Source organism: Spermophilus citellus (genome assembly GCF_964194105.1).
Source record: "Spermophilus citellus genome assembly, chromosome: 3".
In the NCBI taxonomy this organism is placed as follows: Eukaryota; Metazoa; Chordata; class Mammalia; order Rodentia; family Sciuridae; genus Spermophilus; species Spermophilus citellus.
Window position 1 is genome coordinate 9106114 of NC_138184.1, and position 21132 is coordinate 9127245.

A 21132-nucleotide genomic window follows, 5' to 3' on the forward strand; every position below is an offset into this window, starting at 1 on the left:
ATCACATGAAAATAAAAGGTATTGTGGCCAACTACAACTAAAAAATAAATATTGAAAAAAATAATAATTTCACAAATAGACTATTTCTTCAAGTTACTATATGCATTTGAAGAATCAGAATGAGAGCCAGGAAGCCAAGGTCTGCGATGACAGGGACTGAACCCCCCAAGGGCAGCAGTGGAAATAAGAATGATAACAACAAAACCAGTAACAAGCCAGTGGTGCACTGCCTGCAATCCCAGTGGTTCTGGAGGCTGAGGCAGGAGAACCACAAGTTCAAAGCCAGCCTCAGCAACAGTGAAGTGCTAAGCAACTCAGTCTCTAAATAAAATACAAAATAGGGCTGGGGATGTGGCTCAGTGGCCGGGTACTCCTGAATTCTATCCCTGGTACCTCCCTCCCAAAAAAAAGCCAGCTTCAGCAACTTAGCGAGGTCCTAAGTAACTCCATGAGCTCCTTCCTGTCTCTAAATAAAATATAAAAAAGGGCTGAAGATGTAGCTCAGTGATAAGGCATCCCTGGATTCAATCCCTGGTACCAAAACCCCAAAACAGTAACTATTCCCAAAGTGCTTGCTGGGGTCCAGGTACTGTCCTAAGCTTTTGACATTAATTTTTTCATCCTTCTTCCAAAGCCTAGGAGGTGGTACTACCCATTTGGCAGACACTGAAGCAAGGTCCCTTCTCCAGACCATCTGACTGCATCAACTGCCTGGGCAATCATGACTAATTGTCATTTTACTGCTTTAGGGGTGCAAGGACAACTGAGGTGTAGAGGCTGGGAGTGCTGATCTGGCCTCCTGGAGGCTAGAAGCACAGGAGGAAAAGCTTGTGGGGACAAAATTCAATACAGTTAGGGTCCCACCAATGCCAGGGATCCTGGAAGACTTCTCAGGGAGGAACACAGTGGTGACTGGACTGTGTGCTAGAGACAGCGGTCCAGGTGATGAGCTGATCTTACAAGTGTCCTCATGGGGAGGGAGAGTAAAGGGCCAGGGGTGCAGGCTCCTCCCTTAGCAGAGGAACCAGCTGAGGCCTCAGTGGGGTTGGGGGTGAGTCACCAGATCAAAAGTAGCCAGGTCATCTGTGGCCTCCAAAGCCCATCTCTCCCTTGTGAGGCAATAAGGACCCCTGCCTGGGTGTCAGCTGGGAGGACCCCTAGCCCCCTCTCAGCAACCCATGGGCTCTGCAACCCAGCCTAGCTCTTCACCCTGTTGCTGTCCCTCTACTCCATTCTGCTTTTTCCTTTGGCCCCTGTACCTCCTTTTCCTTCCCTTTCCCTGTGGTCTTCATCACCCTCGCTTCTTCCTCCTCCTCCTCCTCCTCTTCCTCCTCCTCCTCCTCTTCCTCCTCCTCCTCCTCCCCTTCTTCCTCTTCTTTCTCTCTCCCTCTCCCCCCTCTTCCCCAGTGCTGAGGATTGAACGCAGGGCCTCCCACATACCAGACAAGCACTGTCTGTACTGCTGAGCTACACCTCTATCTCTCTTTATTTTGAGATGGGATATGGTCTTGCTAAGTTCCCCTGACTGGCCTTGAACTCAGGATCCTCTGCTGGGGCACTGAGTTGCTGGGACTGACATGCACCATCTCACCCGGTTCAGTTTAAATATTTGTGATGGCAACACAAGTTGATTAAGACAGTGGGATTGTAATAACTGCTCTGGAAAAAAAAAAAATAAAACTGGGAACAGGGAGGGAGGCTGGGGTGTGGGTGGAGCAGAACTTTGAGAGTCACCCATGGGGGGGTGACATTAGAATCATTGTGTGTGTGTGTGTGTGTGTGTGTGTGTGTGTGTGTTCCTGGGGGTGGAACCCAGGGTATTGCTGTCTCTACCACTGAAGTACATTCTCGGTCCCTGGAGGTGATATTTGATTAAAGACCAGAAGGAAGTGAAGAAGAGTCATGCTGAGAAGAGTGGCCCAGGCAGAGGGAAGGCAAGTCCCTGAGGTGGGACTGTACCTGTCTAGTTTGAGAAAAGAGACAGGTATGAGTGAGTGGAGAGGAGTATAAGAGGAGGGAAAGTCAGGAAGATGGCTGTGCTCTTCACAGTCCACATCCTTATCCAAGTCCTCATCTGGGTTCCTAAGGCAGAACCCTCCAACTGGCCGATAGAGGCCAACCCTCTCTGTGGTTCACAGAGTCACCTCATCTCATACTGTTGGCTCTTGCTGAGCCCTAACTGTCCCTCAAATGCCATGCTAAGCACTTTACAAGGATGAACTCAGCTCATCCTCCAACATCTTTATGAGTTAGAGGCTTTTAAAATTTTTACAGCTTTATTGAGGCATAATTCATGTATCATAGACCACACACATTTTTGTGTATAATCTGATGAGGTCTCACACTGGGGAAACCACCACCACAGTCCAGGTATTGTACATGCCCAGGCCTTCAAAAAAGATTCCCTAGGCCTTTTAAAATTCCTCTCTCCCTCCTCCCTATTCCCATCCCCAGGCAACCAATGATCTGTCTTCAGGAACTACAATGAGTTGCATTTTCTCCAGTTTATATTAAATAGAACTATAGTGTATGTATTTTTTTTTGGGGGGGGCGGGGGTACTGGATTTTTTTCCCCAGGCATTACTCATATGAAGGTTCGTTTTGGTGGCAAGTTGATACCGCCTGTCCTTCCATCAGGGCCGTGTTCTGTTTCCCCAGATGTGAAGATTGAACACCCAACAAACCCCGATGCGATGCAAGCGCAGAAGGCAAGTTTTATTTAAAGGATAGAGCAGAGAGAGACTTCTCCGCAGAAAGAGAAGGGGCCCCAGAGCTGGGTACCCGAGGAAGTAGGGTATCCTGCCCCTTTCATACATTTTAGAATTTCTTTGTTCTCATGGCCTCCCCCCTCTATCCTAGGTGACTTTTGACCAAAGTGACTCCTGATCCAAAGGTGGCCAAAGGTGGAGTGATCCAAGGAGGGGAATGAAGCTATCCTGGGGTCCAGGCTGGAAGGGAGCATTCAATAACAGCCCCTGTAGGAGAAACAATTCTCTGGAGGCAGGTCACCTTGACAACCAGGGTAAGGGCTCTGGAGGTATTAGCATTTGCCTCCTCCTTCTGAGTGTTGGTCAGTGCTAGCGGGTTTCCCTAGCACTAGCACATGATAGTTCATGAGTTCTGTCCTCAGCATTAAAAAAAAGAAAGAAAAGATGATTGATTTGTGTTTTTGCAGGTATGCATTGGAGCCCAGAACCCATTATGCACATTAAGAAGCAGTGGGCACGGTGGCCCGTGCCTATAATTCCAGCGGCTGGAGAGGCTGAGGCGGGAGGCTGAGGCAGGAGGATCGAGAGTTCAAAGACAGCCTCAGCAAATTACAGAGGCCCAAAGCAACTCGGTGAGACCCTGTTTCTAAATAAAATACAAAAAAGGGCTGGGGATGTGTCTCAGTGGTTAAGTGCCCCTGGGTTCAATCCCCGTACAAAAAAAAAAAAAAAAAAGGAAAGAAAGAGACAAACCGAGGTATAAGCCTCGGCTTGCCGGGCGGGGCACAAGGTGGGGGGGTAACACCCAGATTTGGGTTGAACAGCCCGCTTAGGGGGCGTTCACGCTCTCGACATTCGTTCATGTGGATACATGTATTCGAATTCTATTTTGCACTAGAGGAAACTGAGGCACAGAGAGGAACGCCGGTTCCGAGGGTCGCACGCGGAAGACCCGCCCCCGGGCTGAGGCGGTCCTGGCCGGAGCCGCGGTGGGCGTTCCGCGGGTAGGAGAAGCGCCCGCAGGTGCGTCCTCTCGCCGAGGTCCCGCCCCCGGGGCTTTGGGGGGCGGTCCTGGGGGCGTGTTAGGGGCGGGGCTTCTCGGCTCTGGGGCTTCTGATAAGGGCCCGCAGGGGCTCGCGCACGCCTGGGCGGTGCGATAAGGCGGGCGTGGGGGTGGCGCGGGGAGGATCTGGGTCTTCGAGTCCTTGCGGGGCGGCCTGAACGGGGGACCCACGGGGGTCAGGGCGGGGTGGGGCGAGCGGCCAGGTTACGCCCGCCTCCATCCGGGGGCCTGAGCCGCTAAAATGGCGATGGCCGTATCTGTGGCGGCAGCTCGCGCCGCTCCCGGGAGCCCGGGGCTAGGGGCCGAGTAGTCCCTTCCCCGGAGCCCGTGTCCTGGCCGCGGGGCGTCCTGGGGCGCGGCGGCCGCAGCCCCCACCCGGATCCTCGTCTGCCCTCCTGGCGCGTCCATGAACTCGGTGTCGCCGGCCGCCGCGCAGTACCGGAGCGGGAGCCCGGAGGACGCGCGCCGGCCCGCGGGCCGCAGGCCGAGGGTTCCTCGAGTCCCGGACCCCAACGGCCTGGGGCCCTCCGGAGCCAGCGGTCCCACTCTTGGCTCTCCTGGAGCTGCCCCAGTTGAGCCGGACGAAGTGGACAAGTTCAAGGCCAAGTTTCTGACTGCCTGGAACAACGTCAAATATGGTGAGGAGGGGGCTTAGAGGTCAGGGTTGGAGGGACTCAAGGAAAACCAAATCCCGTCCCTGCCGATTATTCCACCATTTGTTCCCATTCTGTGAGTCACCTGTGGGTCTCCACCCTGCCGAACCCAAGGTGGACCCAGGGCAGGTTCTACAGGGAATGTTTCAAGCCCCGCCCATTCCTTCCTTTGACCTTGGGCAAGCTTTTTTGCTTCCCTAAGTTTCCATTCCCCCTTCGGTAAAATGGGTACAATAATCAGAACTGCTATAATTCAGACTGAGTTGTTGGTGGACACGCATGCGGCTGTTACCAGGGGCCCCACCTCCTCAGGAGTGTGTTACATGTATATTCCAGAAGCATCCCTAAAGAAGGAACCAGAGTCATGTCCATTTCACAGATAGGTGAATGGAAGCCCCTATTGCTGACAATCAAGTGCTTCATTTCTCTGGCTACCTCATGTCTCCTCAGGTTGGGCGGTTAAAAGCCGGACCAGCTTTAGCAAGATCTCCAGCATTCACCTCTGTGGCCGCCGCTACCGTTTTGAGGGCGAAGGTGAGCATGAGGCTGGGACCAGGGTTGGGGTAGGCTTCCAGAGGTGTCCCTGATGGCATCTGACAGGTCTGTATTTGTAGGTGACATCCAACGTTTCCAGCGAGACTTTGTGTCACGCCTGTGGCTCACTTACCGCAGGGACTTTCCACCCCTGGCGGGGGGCTGCCTGACCTCCGATTGTGGCTGGGGATGCATGTTGCGCAGTGGCCAGATGATGCTGGCCCAGGGCCTGCTACTGCATTTCCTCCCCAGAGGTGAGCCTGCAGAGGAAGGGGTATACTAGGAGTATAATGCCAACCATGTGTCAGCAGTGTTAAAACTGTTTGCAAAGTGTTTAAAGCCATGTTAGAATAGTGTGTTAGTTTTATGGAGTGATTAGTTTTAGGGAGTGTGAGAGTTGTTTGGAAAATAAGAGTTTCAGAAGGGAAATGGTGCATGCTTGAAGTCTGAACTACTTGGAAGGCTGGAGTAGGAGGATGGAAAGTTTTGGGAAACTTAACAACACCCTGTCTCAAGGTAAAATGTAAAAAAGGACTAGGGTGTGGCTCAGTGGTAGGATGCTTACCTAGCATGTGTGAGGCCCTGGGTTCCATCTCCAGCATCACCAGAAAAACAGAAAGAAAAAAAATGGAGTTCCAGGCATGTGAAAATTATAGTTAAATTTATGGTTCTCAGAAGTATCAGAATTGTGTGTAAAATATGAATAAATGGGAACTGTCCCTCCATACACACACTAGCACTATTTGACTATGTACTCCATCCCCACCAGACTGGAGATGGGCCGAGGGCACAGGCTTGCTTCCCCCTGAGCTGTCAGGGGTGGCCTCTCCCAGCCGGTACCGTGGGCCTGCCCGCTGGATGTCCCCACACTGGGCTCAGGGCACCCCTGAGCTGGAACAGGAACGTCGGCACCGGCAGATTGTGTCCTGGTTTGCTGACCACCCCCAGGCCCCTTTCGGTCTACATCGGCTGGTGGAGCTGGGACAGAGCTCAGGCAAGAAGGCGGGTGACTGGTATGGGCCATCGCTGGTGGCACACATCCTCAGGTGAGGACAGCTGCAGGGAATATGGGAGCTGCTATGTATCCCCAGGAACTCAGGCCTTCCCTTCTACCCCTAGGAAAGCTGTGGAGAGCTGCTCAGAGGTCACCCGCCTGGTAGTGTATGTTTCTCAGGACTGCACAGGTAAGGGGCTAGGAGCCAGTCATTGCCTTAACTGCCCCTTAGGACTCACCTTTTTCAGAGGCTGAAAAAAGTTCTAGGGCACAGGAACACTTGGGAAGGATTCTAGACCCATGGCTTAGAAGGTATACAGGGTCCCTTTCTTCTGCCTCTTTCTAGAACCAGGAGAGGAAACTTCAGGGGCTTCACCTTGATAGAAACATAAGGTTCTCCCTCTCCCCTGTCCCATTCACTCTTGCTGTTCTAACGATTATAACATTTGGAGGTCTGTCTGGTCTCCTCTGCCACAGAGAGTTGTCATGAGGATTCAGTGAATCAATAATACAAGCACTTAGAGCATCTTTTCACGAGCCAATATTCACTTAGTAGTAGTTATTATTATAATATCCCACTACCCTCCAAATCAGTTTAAAAAGGGTCTTGACAGGAGCACTGTAGTTTTCTGTCAGGGAATCTGCATAACCTATAAGTTTTCAAGCAAAATTGTAGGTGTTTGGGACAAGATTTGATTTTTAGAGAATGGGGTTTCCAAAAAGGGTTGAGTCTACTTGCTGGGAGCCAGGAAAGAGGCCTCATGGAAGGAGATGGGGGCTGGGGAAGAGTAAAGAGTGGACTTGTGGAAGAGGGACACTCAGGGACAAAGTGCATGGTGCTCCCATTTCTATACAGGCAAACCACGGTGCTGTGTCACTGGGGGCCAGTCCAACTTGGGACACTAGAGGGGCATTTGACCTAGAAGGAGAGGCTGCTGCTTTCTGTTTTATGCTCTTGGTCTCCGTGTCTTAGTCGCCCTCTCTGTTAAATGGGACTATCCACATGTGCCTGGAGGTCCCAGGATTGTCTGGCAGTTTTGGAGGGCACTAGAAATTTTTGGCTGACAATGATGTTATTGCTCACCAGGAGCTTGTACAGATAAGGTTGGGCCCCTGGGGTTTGAGGGCCATCCTCCAGGGCTTGAAGGGTAGGTAGGAAGGTGACCTACTGCTGCCCTGTCATCCCCCCAGTTTATAAGGCGGACGTGGCACGCCTGGTGGCCAGGTCAGACCCTACAGCTGAGTGGAAGTCTGTGGTCATCCTGGTGCCTGTGCGACTGGGTGGTGAGACGCTCAACCCAGTGTACGTGCCCTGCGTAAAGGTAGGTTTGCACAGATTCTGGCATCTCCACCTGGGAGCCCTCCAACCTTTTTAGCTTGGGTTCGGATCGCAGTTTGTGTCTCCTTCATCCCTTCATCTTTTCTTTCAGTAGTCATGGAGCGCCTATGTGCCACTTGCTGTCCTGGGTGTTGAGATCCAGGGAGGAACAGAACAGGCAGAAATTCTGAATGTGCCCAGTGGGAGGGGCATGATCTGTGATTAAATTGGCATTAGAGGGTGGGGATGTAGTTCAGTGGGAGAGCATATGTTTATTAGCACACCAAAAAGGAAAAAAAAATAATTTAAAAAAAGACATTGTTGGGGCCAGGGTTGTAGCTAAGCGATAGAGTGCTTGCTGAGCATGTGTGTTCGACCCTGGCACCACATAAAAATAAATAAAAAGTAAAGATAGTGTGTCCATATACAACTAAAAAAAAAAAAAAGAAGTTGGCATTGTGCCCTGGACTCTAAAGGGAAGGAAACTTCCCCAAAGCGGGTGCACGGGATGGCTATGGAGCATGGGAAAGCCCCTGCCCAGCCCAGAAGCAAATGAAGAACCAGAGAAGTGGTCCAGGGAAAAGGAACAGCAAGACAAAGGCCCAGGAGCTGGAAAAACCCAGATGCATTTGCACTCAAGAGTTCTCCCGTAGCCCACAAGGCGCTGAGCCATTTGTTCCTGTCACCTCCGTGAACTTCTCACCCAGACTCCTCTGTCACTCACTCTGCTTCAGTCACATGGGCCTCTGTACTGTTTTCACACCACCCTGCCTCTGCACCTTTGTACTGGGACAGCTTTCTTTCTAGCCGTGCCAATGCCTCCCTCTCTAATCCCCCAGGTCTTTGTTGAGACCTCACCTCTCAATGAGGCCTTTCTGACTTCCCTGTTTTGTTGGTACTGGGATTGAACTCAAGTGTACTCGACCGCTGAGCCACATCCCCAGCCCTATTTTGTATTTTATATAGAGACAGGTCTCACTGAGTTGCTTAGCACCTCACCTTTGCTGAGGCTGGCTTTGAACTCACGATCCTCCTGGCTCAGCCTCCCAAGCTGCTGGGATTACAGGCTTGTGCCACCATGTCCGGCTGACTTCCCTGTTTAAAATTGCAGAGTCTGAGAGCCAGGCATGGTGGCATGTGCCTCTTTAAGCCCAGTGGCCCAGGAGGATGAGGCAGGACGATTGCGAGTCCAAAGCCAGCCTTAGCAAAACTGAGGTGCTAAGCTACTAAGTGAAATCCTGTTTCTAAATAAAATACAAAATGGGGCTGGGAATGTGGCTTAGTGGTTGAGTGCCCCTGAGTTTAATTCCTGGTACTCCCCCAAATAAATAAATTAAAAGGGTCGGGGATGTGACTCAGTGGTTAAGTACTCCTGGGTTCAATACCTGGTACTTAAAAAAAAATAAATTGAAATAAAATAAAATCATAAAGTCTGCCTTGCACAGTGGCACACACTTTTAATCTCTGTGACTTGGGGGCAGAGGCAAGAGGGTCACAAGTTCAAGTCTTGCTTGGGCAACTTCAACCCTATTTCAGATTTAAAAAGGGCTCGGTATGTAGTTCAGTGGTATAGTGCCCCTGGATTTAATCCCAGTACTGTAAATAGATAAATGATAAATAAAATTGCCAAGTCTTGTGCTGGACTTGTAGCTCAGTGATAGAGCACTTGTCTAGTTTGTACAAAGCCCTGGGTTCATTCCCCAACAGCACAAAAAAAATAAGTAAATAAAACTTCAAGCCACCTTTCCTCCTTTATCCTTTTCCATAATGTTATTACCTCTAATAAGTAGTTCATCTTCCTTGTTCATTTCCCACACTAGAATGTCAGCTCCATGAGGCAGGGGTGTGTTCATCTCAATCATTATTACTTCTCCAGGGCTTAGCACAGGACTGGGTTTACATACTGTAGGTGTCTGCTAAGTGTTTTGAGTGACTGCCTCATGCCACCTGCCTCTGCTTCTGCCCCCTCTCTTCGCTGCAGGAGCTACTGCGGTCAGAACTGTGCTTAGGCATCATGGGGGGCAAGCCACGACACTCACTGTACTTCATCGGCTACCAGGGTAGGCCTTGCCCCACTGTGCCCTTCCCCACCTCCTTGCCCTTCCCCTGCTCATGTCTGGCCCCCTGCAGATGACTTCCTGCTCTACCTGGACCCCCACTACTGCCAGCCAACAGTTGATGTCAGCCAGGCTGATTTTCCCCTGGAGGTGAGCTGGTTTCCCCAGGGTGGGGTTGGGCTTATGGAGAGGCGGCTGGGCTCCTCTGAACCTCCCTCATCTTTCTGCCCCAGTCTTTCCATTGTACCTCACCCCGCAAGATGGCCTTCGCCAAGATGGACCCTAGCTGTACCGTGGGGTTCTATGCTGGAGACAGGAAGGAGTTTGAGAAGCTCTGCTCGGAGCTGACCAGGGTGAGCAAGAAAGGTGGGAGGCAAGGGCAGAACTGGGGTTAAAAGAGGAACAGAGACCTGAGTCCAGTAGACCTGGCGGTGCAGGCTGGGTGTTAATAGTCTAGAAAATGTAAAGAAGAATGTCTCCCTTTAGGCCAGATGTGGTGATGCATGCCTGTAATCCCAGTGATTTGGGGAGATTGAGGCAGGAGGATCACAAATTTGGGGCCAGCTTTAGCAGACCCTAAGCAACTTCTGAACCCAGTCTCAAAAGAAAAATAGCTGAGGATGTAGCTCTGTGGTAAAGTGCCTGTGGTTGGCAGTGGCACATGACTATAACCCCAGCTTTTCAGTGGGCAGAGGCAGGAGGATAAGAAGTTAGAGCAACATGGGCAGATCAGCAAGACCCTGTCTCAAAGGGCTGAGGAGCTCCACACAGTAACACACACCTGTAATCCCAGTGTCTTGGGAGACTTACGCAGGAGGATCACAAATTCAAACCCAGCCTCAGCAATTTAGCCAGGCCCTGAGGCAATAATAAAATATAGAAAAGTGCTGGGGATGTGGCTCAGTGGTTAAGCCCCTCTGGGTCAATCCCTGGTACTGAAAAAGAAAAAAGGGCTAGGGATGTAGTTCAGTGGCAGAGTGCTTGCCTAGCATGTGCAAGGGCTGGACTTCTATCCCTAGAACTACTGGGAGGAAAAATTTGGCAAGGATTATGGTGTCCGCAATATGGAAAAATCTCAGCTTTTATTTGAGGAGAGTAAAATGGGGTGTGAATTAAAAGGCTTGGGGCATTACTGCCTTGGGGGCAGCTGTATCAACTTCACCTGTTTTTTGGTCTCTGTAGTACCCTTATTGTGGTATAATATGGCTACTAGTCCTTCCAGGTACCCGCAATACATGTTCATCTGAAGGGGTGCTCAGTTTTTATAGTAGATCCTATAGATATCCCAGGGCCATTTTCATTGTTTATGAGTGGTTGTACCTTTGCCCTTGACTGACAGGTGGCTACTGGGCTCTGGGATTGGTTACTGATAAGAGGCTGAGCCTCTTGCCTTCCAACAGGTTCTCAGCTCCTCTTCAGCCACAGAACGGTACCCCATGTTCACCCTGGCCGAGGGCCACGCTCAGGACCACAGCCTGGATGACCTCTGCTCCCAGCTTTCCCAGCCAGCCACTCTGCGCCCCCCTCGCACAGGGCGCCTCCTCAAGGCCAAAAGGCCAAGCTCCGAGGACTTTGTGTTTTTATAATGGGATGGGGGGGAAAAGATGCAATACTATTTATTTTTTTATTTATGTCATCTTGGATATGTGATCTAGAACTCTGGTGATAGGATCCCCATTCTCACCCCCTCCACAAACCCGGCTGAGACCTGTCTAGGACTCTGCAGGGCTGGGGCTGTTCTAGCAGTGGATGAGCCCCAGGCAGCCTGCCTCCTGCCAACTGGGTCCTCCTCACAGATAGGGAGTGAGGGAGGACTCCCGGACACTCACTCAGGGCCTGACTCAAGTACTGTAGTTTGCACTGGACCAGCTGTGCCCCTCATGTTCCCAAAGCCCCCTTCTAAGGGAACTTTGGTTGCTGGGGGATAATAAAGCTGCTGAACTTGAACATGGAAATGGCTGGGCTTAGCATTCATTGCAAGGGGATGTGGGGTCCAAGGTTGTTCAAGGTGAGGTTTCTAAGCCACTTGAGGAAGTTAGTTAAGCCAACCTCTAAGAGAGGATGATGCACTTGCCTGCAGGTAGACATGAGGTTCCCCAGAGCAGGTGCATAGCACAGGTTGGCAGGAGGGAAGACCTGGCCCAGGGAAGGAGCCCACCAGCCCCTGCCTGCTCCATGATCTTTAGGGGCAGCTTTTGGGCCCACGCTGTTTCCTTAGTTGCTTGCTCAGCTGGCGGAAGTGCAGCCTTTTGGGGTTGAGGCCAAAGGCCTGAAGTCTCTGACGGCTGAACTCATGGCCACCAAGTGTCACAGTGGGGCCCAATAGCCGTGCCTTCTTGTTCCTCTTCCGTCTTTGGGGGGCTGGCTTTTCAGTGGGTGAAACAGACACCTCTTCTTCCTGTGCTGGGGGGCTCTCTGCCTGGGGCTGATTCCTACAGGCCCCATCAGGCACTGGCAGCTGCCCCTGTGGGCTAGCTTTGTCTCTCTGTGGCTTCCTTGTGGATTCTGTGGGCGTCTGCATCTGTGTCCTATAGGCAAAAAGTCAGGGATCAGGCCAGGCCAGTCATGACCTGCTCCTAAGCACCACCACCCCCCTCCCCCAGCTACAGCCCCATTTTATAGATAAGAAGAAGCATCTACAGAGATTCAGGCCCTGCCTGGGGTTCAAACCTGGGCCTGATGTAAAAGTCAAGTTTTTCTTACTGAACACTAAGGATGGATTATGATGCTGATAATTTTGGTATTTGTGCCTGGGCCTACTTTAAGCTATTCATATAAATCAACTGAGTTTTAAATCAACTCTGTAGCTGAGTGTGATGGCACATACCTATAACTCCATATACTAGGAAGGCTAAGACAGGAGCATCTCAAGTTCAAGGATAGCCTGGACAATTCAGCAATATGCTCTCTAAATAAAAAGGGCTGGGGATGTGGCTCAGTGGTACAGTGCTTGCCTGTGTGAAACCCTGAGCTCAATTCCCCGTGTTGAAAAATAATTTTTTTAAATGAACTATGAGCTTCTACTACCCCTACCCCTATTTATATACTGGGAAATAATGAGCATCATAAAGTTGTTGATGGACCCTTATTTTACTCATTTATTTATACGCAGTACTGAAAATCGAACCAGCGCCTCACATGTGAGGCAAGCACTCTACCACTAAGCCATAACCCCAGCCCCAGCATTTTCTATATTTTTGATGCTAAGAATTAAACCCCTTGAGCTACATCCCTAGCCCTCTGTATTTTATTTTAAACACTTATAGATTAACTCAATCTTCAACAACCAGATGAAATAAGAACCATAAACTGATGTCCATTTGTGTGTGTGTGGTGGTGGTGGTGGTGGGGATTGAACTCATAGCTTTGTGCATACAAGGCAAACACTCTACCAACTGAGCTATATCCCCAGCCCAACCGATGTCCATTTTATAGATGAGATGGGTAGTGACTTGCTCAAGATCACCCAGCAGTGGTGCAGGTAAGACTGGAACACAGGTCTCAGATAGGGAAGTCCATTGCCATGATCATGCAATCAGTGGCTGACAAAGTGACACAAACCCAAGTCCCAGGTTACCAACCCAGCCGTACTTACTCCTCTGGGCAGAGCGACTTGAAGATCTGCCTCTTTTTCCATGAGTTTTGGGCCTTCTGGCTGTACGCCCGCTTGTCCTGCAGCTCCTCCTGCTCTGACCTGCAGGTACCGGGCAGATATGCCTGTCACCTTGTGCTCTGGGAGGTGTTCATACTTGCAGCCCAACAGCCTGTTACCAGGCACTGGCCCCACCCTGCCCCGTCACCTGTACATGCAGGTCTTCTTCAGGGAACACCACCGATTCAGCTCCTTGTCATCAGCAGCAAGGATCTGTGTGGAAGGGAGAGGGAGACCCTGAGCCTTAGTCACCTCATTGGTGGACGCAGGGTCATGTGAGGACTACCTAGCTGGTATGTCATGATGGTGGGAGAGCGCTGACTTCTGTAGTAGATACTTGAGGTTCTGGTGGATGGTCTCAAATGCAGAAACTGGCTGAGAGAGGGGATTCTTGCTTCAGGTCATGAGGCCAGGAAGTTGGCTAGTTTCAGACTCCACCTTGAACCCAAGAGCCCTGAGCCCTCACGGGACATAGAATGCTGTCCCCGAAGTCTCAAATAAAGGCAGGGCAGGGGTCCCACGCCAACTACCTTTACCAACCAAGGTAAAGCCCAGGTTCCCAAGATGGCCTCCCCATTTATGAGGAAGGCATCCCTTCAGAACCCCCTGGAAAGTCACTGGGTAGATTAAGGGAGTGTTTCTGCATGGAATAAGCTCAGTCAACACTGGCCATTTTGACTGACCATAAATCAATAGTCAAACTAGGGCTTGTGGGTATTCACAACCTGACAGGTGCTATTCAAAGAGCCACATATGTTGGATTTCATTTCTGCTTCACAGCCTAAGGTGGGGGCTATTTATTTCCATTTAAAGATGGGAAAACTGAGGTGTGGGTGGTCAAATCATTTATCCAAGTTCACACAACTGCTCAGCTACCTAGTCAGGACTTGAACCTGGGCCATTTGGTTGTACAGACCAAGTCTTTTTGTTGTTTTGAGTGGGAGGGGCTCATTCAAGATCCCAGCAAGTCTTGATGTCCAACCTACTGCTGATACACACTAACAGAATTAAAAGTCATCTAAAAGGACTGGGGCTATAACTTTAGTGGTAAAGTATGTGCTTAGGGGGTCGGAATTGTGGCTCAGCGGTAAAGTGCTTGCCAAGTGAGGCCCTGGGTTCGATCCTCAGCACCACATAAGGATGAAAATAAATATAATATGTTCAACTATAACTAAAAAATAAAGTATTAAAAAAAAAAAAGCATATGCTTAGCATGTGTGAGGCCCTGGGTTCCATCCTCACCATCTACCCCCAACTCCTGGCCAAAAGGGCATAATGGATTGTGCCTTGGACACTGTGCCAAGCCCTCTGGCCCTTGGCCTCATGGAGACCCTTTCAGACAGGTAAGGTTATTATTGCCAACATTAGCACTATTGTTATTATATTTGAGATGAAGAAACGGGCCACAGTATTGTGGCATCTTTGGGCCTCGGCCAGCTCTCTGGTCCCTCTTGCGTCCTGGATGCCCTTGCTGTCCCATGCCCACCCAAGGCCCTGACCTCCTCAGTACTGAGCCCAAAGTCACAGGGCACCACAGTGCGGTACTTGAAGCGACAAGGGAGGTCGTCAATGATGTCCTCATAATCCAGCCGGTAATATTCATCTAGATACTCCTCAAAGGTCTTGTCCTCTGGGGGGAGACAAAGCCAAGTTGCTGGGGTGTTCCAGGCCCTGTGGAGTCCCACCATCACCCAGAGCCCATCGGGCCTCACCAGGGTTGAACACAGGTTTTTCCTGCCCCACAGCTGTGGCAAAGGGTGATTTGCGCTTCTTCTTGCCTGTGGAGGGGATCTCTCGCTTCTTCTTCCGATGCTGGCTGGGGTCGTAGTCGGCATCCATCTGCCAGACACACAAGTTAAGATTCCAGCAGCCCTCTAGGTCCCTGAGACGTCCCCCACTGGTGACACCTACATTGAAGTCGGGATCCTCGCAGTGTGGCTCCTGCTGGCTCCAAGCTCCATCCTCCTCCTGTCCATCCCATGTGTCCCAGTTCCAGTCCTCTGATTCCCGAGAGGACAGAAAGGTGGGGTCAGGGTGGGACCTGGACTGTAGGCCCCACTTCTACCCCAGCCTCCTGTGCAGGTGACGTCACCTTCCAGCCCCTCCTCTTCCTCAAACTGTGGCTTCTCCTCCTCTGCAGTGCCATAGAAGTCATCTCCAAAGCATTTCTGTAGGGTCAGAGCTGGGGGTCAGCAGGGCCTTCTTGCTTCACAGGAAGCCACGATGATGCCAACAATGCCCTTGGCACCTTTACTCCTGCACCCTATGTGGCTCCCAGTGCCCTCCCAAGACCTACCCCCTAAAGCAAGGGACCCTAGGGGTTCAGGACCCTTCACTGACCCCTGCTGGTTACCCTGTCATTCTAGCTACCAGTATGTTCCACAGACCCAGTTCTTTCTAGCTTGCAAGTCTTAGCTCTGTGGCACCCTCTGCCTGTCTTGGTCTGGCTAACTGCTACTCGGGCATGAGGACTTATTTTAGTTGTCTGGTCAGGGGACTCCTCTAAGATCCCACCATTTCCTGCATGTCCCCATCACTACCCTGATTCCAGTGGGTTATACCCACATAGATATATTCCTGGCATACAGTAGGAGCATAATAAATGTTAGACTAATTTTCACCACCATAGGAAGAAGGTGAAATAAGGCCCCTGCTGGAACCCCAGCATCCAATGGAGGTCTAGTGAAAGTAAATATTGTAAGCTGCATCATTTATTAAGCACCTACTACATGTCCAAACCTGGAGAGCATCCTTCTCTTTTCTTACAACCACCCTGAGAGTAACTACTTCCATCTCAGAAAACAAAGCTCAGGGATGAGAAGCTCCCAGTTTTCAGGCCTTCTTCCCAGCTCCCCAGGCTCAGGCAGGGCCTCACTGGGGCCCCTGCAATGCTCGTGACTTCTCCCATGAAGCCCTCCCCTGAGCCGTGTTCCCTCATAATCAGCAATAAACACTAACTGCTCAAAAAATGAGTTGAAAGGAGATCCGGATGGTCCCTGACAATGGTTCAACTTAGGATTTTTCTCTGTAAACTCTAAGACCCTGTCTCTAAATAAAATACAAAATAGGGCTAGAAATACAAAATGTGGCTCAGTAGTGAAGTGCCCAAGTTCAATCCCTGGTACTCAAAAAAAAAAAAGAATTAATTCAGGCTGTATTTTATGTGGTGCTGAGGACTGGACCCAGTGTCTCACCTGTGCTAGGCAAGCACTCCACCACTGAGCTACTACCCCAGCCCCCAATTAAGCTATAATGTGAATTCTTTCCAATCTATCCTTACAATGGCCCTGGGGTAGATGCTACTGTTAGACCCACCTTCCAATCAGGGAAAGAGGCTCAGAAAGAGCAAGTCACTTTTCTGAGGCCACACGCTAGGAAACAACCTGATTTTGGTCAAGTTTGTGAGGACTTGATGCCATGACTGAACCGCACCTGCATAAGCTGGTCGTGTCGGGTGGGGTCAAAATCATCCTCAAGGTCCTGCTCCTCAAGGCCCAGTGTCTCGTTGCCAGTCACCTGGCGCAGCTTCTCCAGCTTCGCCAGAATCTCCTTCCTCTTCAGGTTCTTCAGTTGCTTTAGCTCCTCCTGCTTCCTGGCCTTCTCCTATGGGCAGGGGGCAGGCCATGGGCTTTCCTAGTGGGCTGGGCCACCCCCGGCTGGCCTCCCCCACTCACCCTCCTCTTTCGCTCCCTGGTTTCTTCCCGCTTCTCCTTCCTGCGCTCATCCTTGCGGCGCACAGAGGATGCGATGGTACGCGGGTAGGTCTTGACCTGAGGGTAGCAGAAGAGCCAGAGAGATGACCTGCGGCTCTCCAGCCTGGAACCGAGGTCTGGGGCCTCCCTGACCCCGGCCCTGGCCACACACCGAGGCCGAGTCTGGCTCCTCAAAGCGGAAGTTGTATTTGTGCTCAAAGTCTTCCTGCTTCTTCAGGAACAGCTCCCCCTCATCTGAGGAATCCTCTACAGCCAGTTGGACTCGGGGGCTGAGGACCCTGAAGGGCAGGACAGGGCAAGGATGGGGGAGTCAGCTGAGATAGGTCAGGCCACATGCATGGGCGGGTATCAGAAGAATCTACTCATTTAACCCCCCCCCCCCCCAAGAGCCTACAAGGTGAGTGATTCTATTACTTGTTTTATCTATAGGGAACCTAGGCATGGGGCTCTAGCACAGGACCAAGATTAAAACCAGTGCCACAGGATTCCAGAGCCCACACTTTGTGGCTCTTTCTCTCCCTTTGTGTGAAAAAAACAAGCACAAGGTGCCTTTCACTCCTGGCCAACACTTCAGGAGATAGGGGTGCAGCCCTGGGAGGCATGAGGCTCACCCTTCCCCCTCCTCTTCCTCCTCCTCTTCCTCTTCCTCATAGCGTTTGTTGAGAATATAATCCCGCAGGAATTGCTCCCCTTCATCCAGCTCTGGGTCATTCCAATATTCTTTGAGGTGTGTCTGGAAGGGAGTGGCAGGGGTGACAGAACCCAGGGACAGGGAAGGGGAGTGGGCATGGGCGCCAAATAGATTTAGGAAAATGAAACATCATAGCCAGCCTAGAGTGGGTGGGTTTACCCCATTTTCTAGTCATAGAAACTGAGGCCTACAGATGGGTACACCTCATCTCAAGAGTATATGACCTTGTTTTGCTTTTTGGTTTTTTGGTGCTGAGATGGAACCTACTACTATTTTCTGGAGGAAGGTTGGATGCAGGTGAAACAAGCAGTTTGGGCCATCAGGGACAATGTGTGAGATCTCACCAGTTCCTTCAGGGACTCAGGATTCGGAATCTCCTTCTGTCCCTTCAGCCACTCAACGTAGTCAGCCTCTTCCTGGGCCTGAGAAAGGCCAGTGCTGAAGGACTGTGGGAGCCCCAGCTGCCTGCCCCCTCAGCAGTCCAACTGGGTCCCAGCACCTACCTTCTCTTCCCTGGTTTTTGCATGTTTCTGCAGCAACCCAGAGCCACCTTCCCCAGCACTGTCCTCATCCTCACTGTCCTCCACGAACACCCGGAAGCTGCAGACAGCAGCAAACAAAACTCAGGACAGGCAGATTGGCCCCTACACAAGGCCCCAAGATTAACCCTGCTTACCAAACCCACAGCTTGTTCTCCAAAAGCTCAGAGCAGTGCTGTGACATTAACCCATGTAACAGATGAGGAACACAGATAGCAAATGTCAGGGCTTGCTTTGATCCCAGGCCTCCCCAATCCCCAGCCTCAACTCCTACACATCTGGCCACGGCTCACCTTTCCTTGAGCTGCTTCTGTTCTTCCACATAACTCTGCGACGAGATTTGCTGCAGAGGAGAGACTGATATGGGCCTTAGGCCAGTGCTGGCCCCTCAGCCTGTCCCAGCTTCCTCCAATCTACATACCTTGGCTGTCTGATTGCAGGTCTCCCCATCTGAGTTCTCCTCATCAACATACTTGCTGTGCAGGCAAAGATGGGGGCTTTAGAATAAAGTCCCTGACTCTTGACACCTCAACTTATGATGGTTTGATTTTACAAATAGACTTCTCAGTATTAAATGCAAACAAGTTTTAAATTTATTTTTTAATATTTTAAATTTACAACAGGTTTGTCAGAGTGTAACCCTATCTGTACATGCTCCATGGCCTGCCTATCCCCACAAGGGGGGAAGTTATTTTCACCAGGAAGTTATTTTCTGAAGGATCTCAGAGGCTCCCTCTAGTCTCTGGAGTTTGGGGCTTTTCCCACTTCTACCTGTAAGACTCCCAAAATCCCAGGATCTGAGGGTTAGGGACCCTTCTTACCCTTCCTTCTCCAAGATGACCTTCCTCTCATAGTCTTTCAAATACATGGGCTGCACCTTCTTCTGCTTCTCTGAGGCTGCTGGTTCCTCCTCACTCTCCAAGGATGAGGATGATGCTGTGGGGCAGCCAGATACTTGCCATCACCATTACCCATGACCCTGTTCTCCTAGCAGCGAATCCCACAGGGCAGGGCCGGGGCAGAGAGAGGTTTCCAATCCACCACTTCTCTGCTATAAAACAAGCATCACACTTGCACTACTGGGTGGGGCTGGGATCATTCAGTTAGCAACTCACACTTTGACATGCCACCAGTCCCTGACATAGGATGGTTCAACTTATGATTTTTTTTTAACTTTATGATGGCTTATTAAATTATTTTTTATCATACATATATATTTTTTCCAATACTGAGAACTAAACTCAGGGGTGCCTTACCACTAAACTACACCCCCAGCCCCTAATTATTTTTTTTCCCTCCAGTCCTAGGGATAAAAGCCAAGGGTGTTTCACCCCTGAGTTATATTTCTAGCCCTTTTGAGACAGGTTCTCATTAAATTGCCCAGACTGGCCTCGAACTTGTGATATTTTTGCCACAGCCTCCAGAGTCACTGGAATTACAGGTATAAGATACTGTGCCAGGAGTGACATGTGGGTTTAAAGGGATCTAACCCCATTGTAGATTAAGAGCATTTATAGTGGTTATTACCACCCCACAGGTAATAATCCAAGATACTCTCCTAAGCTCTTTTGATGTAAAATATTCTTTCAGTAGTTACAAGAACCAGTAGGACACAGAGGAAACTGCACCCCCCCCACACACACCTGTTCTCTGATAGAAGGTGACATCTTTCTGATAAATTCGGGGATCCTTCTTCTTCAACAAAGAAAGGGTCCTGTAAAAGTCACGCTCCTGCTGGGGGTCAAATTCCTAGGGCAGGAAAAGGGAAGGCAGTCATCAGAAGGGAACAGCTCTGGAGGAAACCAGTGATGGGGACAGTATGCAGCAGGGGCAGGTGGACCAGAGAGTATGGGGGAGAGGGGTATGTGGTACAGGAAAGGGCAGAGGATCCAGCTGGGGAGAGGTAGGTGGGCAACCGGGTGTGACTAGCGGTCAGAGGAGGGAGGGACCAACTTGGGGACTGGTAGGGAGCCCGCCACAGACAGTACAGGATATGGGCAAAGGAAGGTAGGACAAAAGGAGGTAGTTCCTGAGAAAGAAAAGGGATCTATAAAGGAGCAGGTGGGCTGAGGACACTTGGGGTACAGCAGGGAGCGGCCAGGTTGCACAATGGAGCCAGGAAGAATACAAAGCTGATATGGGAAGAAGTTGGGCGCCCCACGTGGTGCATAATAGTACACTGAGAAATGCTTAGGCCCTTAGGAATGAGAGAAGGGGAAGAGAGGCTGAGGGGTCTCACCACCCATCAAAGGAGAGAGAAAGAGGGGGCTTGGCAACACTTGGAGATAGAGAAGGTGCAGTATGGTCCTCAAGGGATTGGGGGCGGAGCTTGGACTATACTGTAGGGCACTGAGGGACTTGGGGACAAGGCGCCCCCTGTAATCGGGGTCAGAGTGCGATAGGAGGCTTGGACGCTTGGGTGAGTCCGGAACAGGGGTGGGGAAGCGCACCACACGCTCCTCGCTGGAGTCAGACTCGGAGCTGGAGTCATCGCCGCTGTCTCGGTCCCCGTAGCGATCCTTCACTGTGAGGCACAGACAGGATCAGCCTTGGAGACCAGATCAAACCCCCAACTTCCCGAAGACCCTTCCAGAGCTGGCGCCCCGCGCGCATGCGCCCCGCACTCACGGCGCTGCAGCTCCTCGCGCTCCCGGTAGCGGCCGTACCGCGCGGCAAAGGCAGCGTTCACCCGCAAGGGTGACGACCCACGCGGTTCCGGCATGGCGGCACTCGAGGCCACTGCGCATGTGTCGCAGATAGCCCCCTAAAGGGGCGTGGTCACGTTCTGTCACGCCCGCCTTGAACTTTTTTTTTTTTAAAGAGAGAGTGAGAGAGGAGAGAGAGAGAGAGAGAGAGAGAGAGAGAGAGAGAGAGAGAGAGAGAATTTTTAATATTTATTTATTTATTTTAGTTCTCGGCGGACACAACATCTTTGTTGGTATGTGGTGCTGAGGATCGAACCCGGGCCGCACGCATGCGAGGCGAGCGCGCTACTGCTTGAGCCACATCCCCAGCCCCTCCGCCTTGAACTTTAAAAGAGGCGGAGCCGCGCGTGTGGGCCTAACCCCGCCCCCAGCCCTTCCGGGATCCCTTTTGCCTTGTGACCGCCGTCCCGCCCATGGGTCACGCCCCTGCGGGGAAGGCCTCAGCCACCGCCCACCTCCCCACCCTTCTGGCTCCCGGCAGCCAGCTGACATCTGGGGGCCCTTT

General features: G+C 51.2%; 2 protein-coding genes across 2 annotated transcripts; one reads left to right on the forward strand and one right to left on the reverse strand.

The window, feature by feature from the left end:
• Nucleotides 1-3816: 3816 nt before the first annotated feature.
• ATG4D (autophagy related 4D cysteine peptidase) lies at nt 3817-11282 on the forward strand. Its single transcript, XM_081283872.1, has 10 exons — nt 3817-4409; nt 4875-4958; nt 5039-5212; nt 5728-6004; nt 6078-6142; nt 7144-7274; nt 9252-9330; nt 9401-9477; nt 9561-9680; nt 10728-11282. Exons 1-10 carry the CDS (start codon nt 4178-4180, stop codon nt 10911-10913), a joined length of 1425 nt encoding a protein of 474 aa, XP_081139998.1. The 5' UTR covers nt 3817-4177; the 3' UTR covers nt 10914-11282.
• KRI1 (KRI1 homolog) lies at nt 10938-20695 on the reverse strand. Its single transcript, XM_081283871.1, has 19 exons — nt 20551-20695; nt 20373-20446; nt 19566-19671; nt 18744-18858; nt 18344-18398; nt 18216-18265; nt 17887-17983; nt 17728-17805; nt 17304-17425; nt 16844-16970; nt 16654-16749; nt 16412-16582; nt 15072-15147; nt 14891-14979; nt 14692-14818; nt 14479-14609; nt 13128-13192; nt 12923-13021; nt 10938-11855 (listed from the first exon to the last, which is right to left on the reverse strand). The coding sequence occupies exons 1-19, from the start codon at nt 20642-20644 to the stop codon at nt 11510-11512; spliced, it is 2118 nt and encodes a 705-aa protein (XP_081139997.1). The 5' UTR covers nt 20645-20695; the 3' UTR covers nt 10938-11509.
• Nucleotides 20696-21132: the final 437 nt, after the last annotated feature.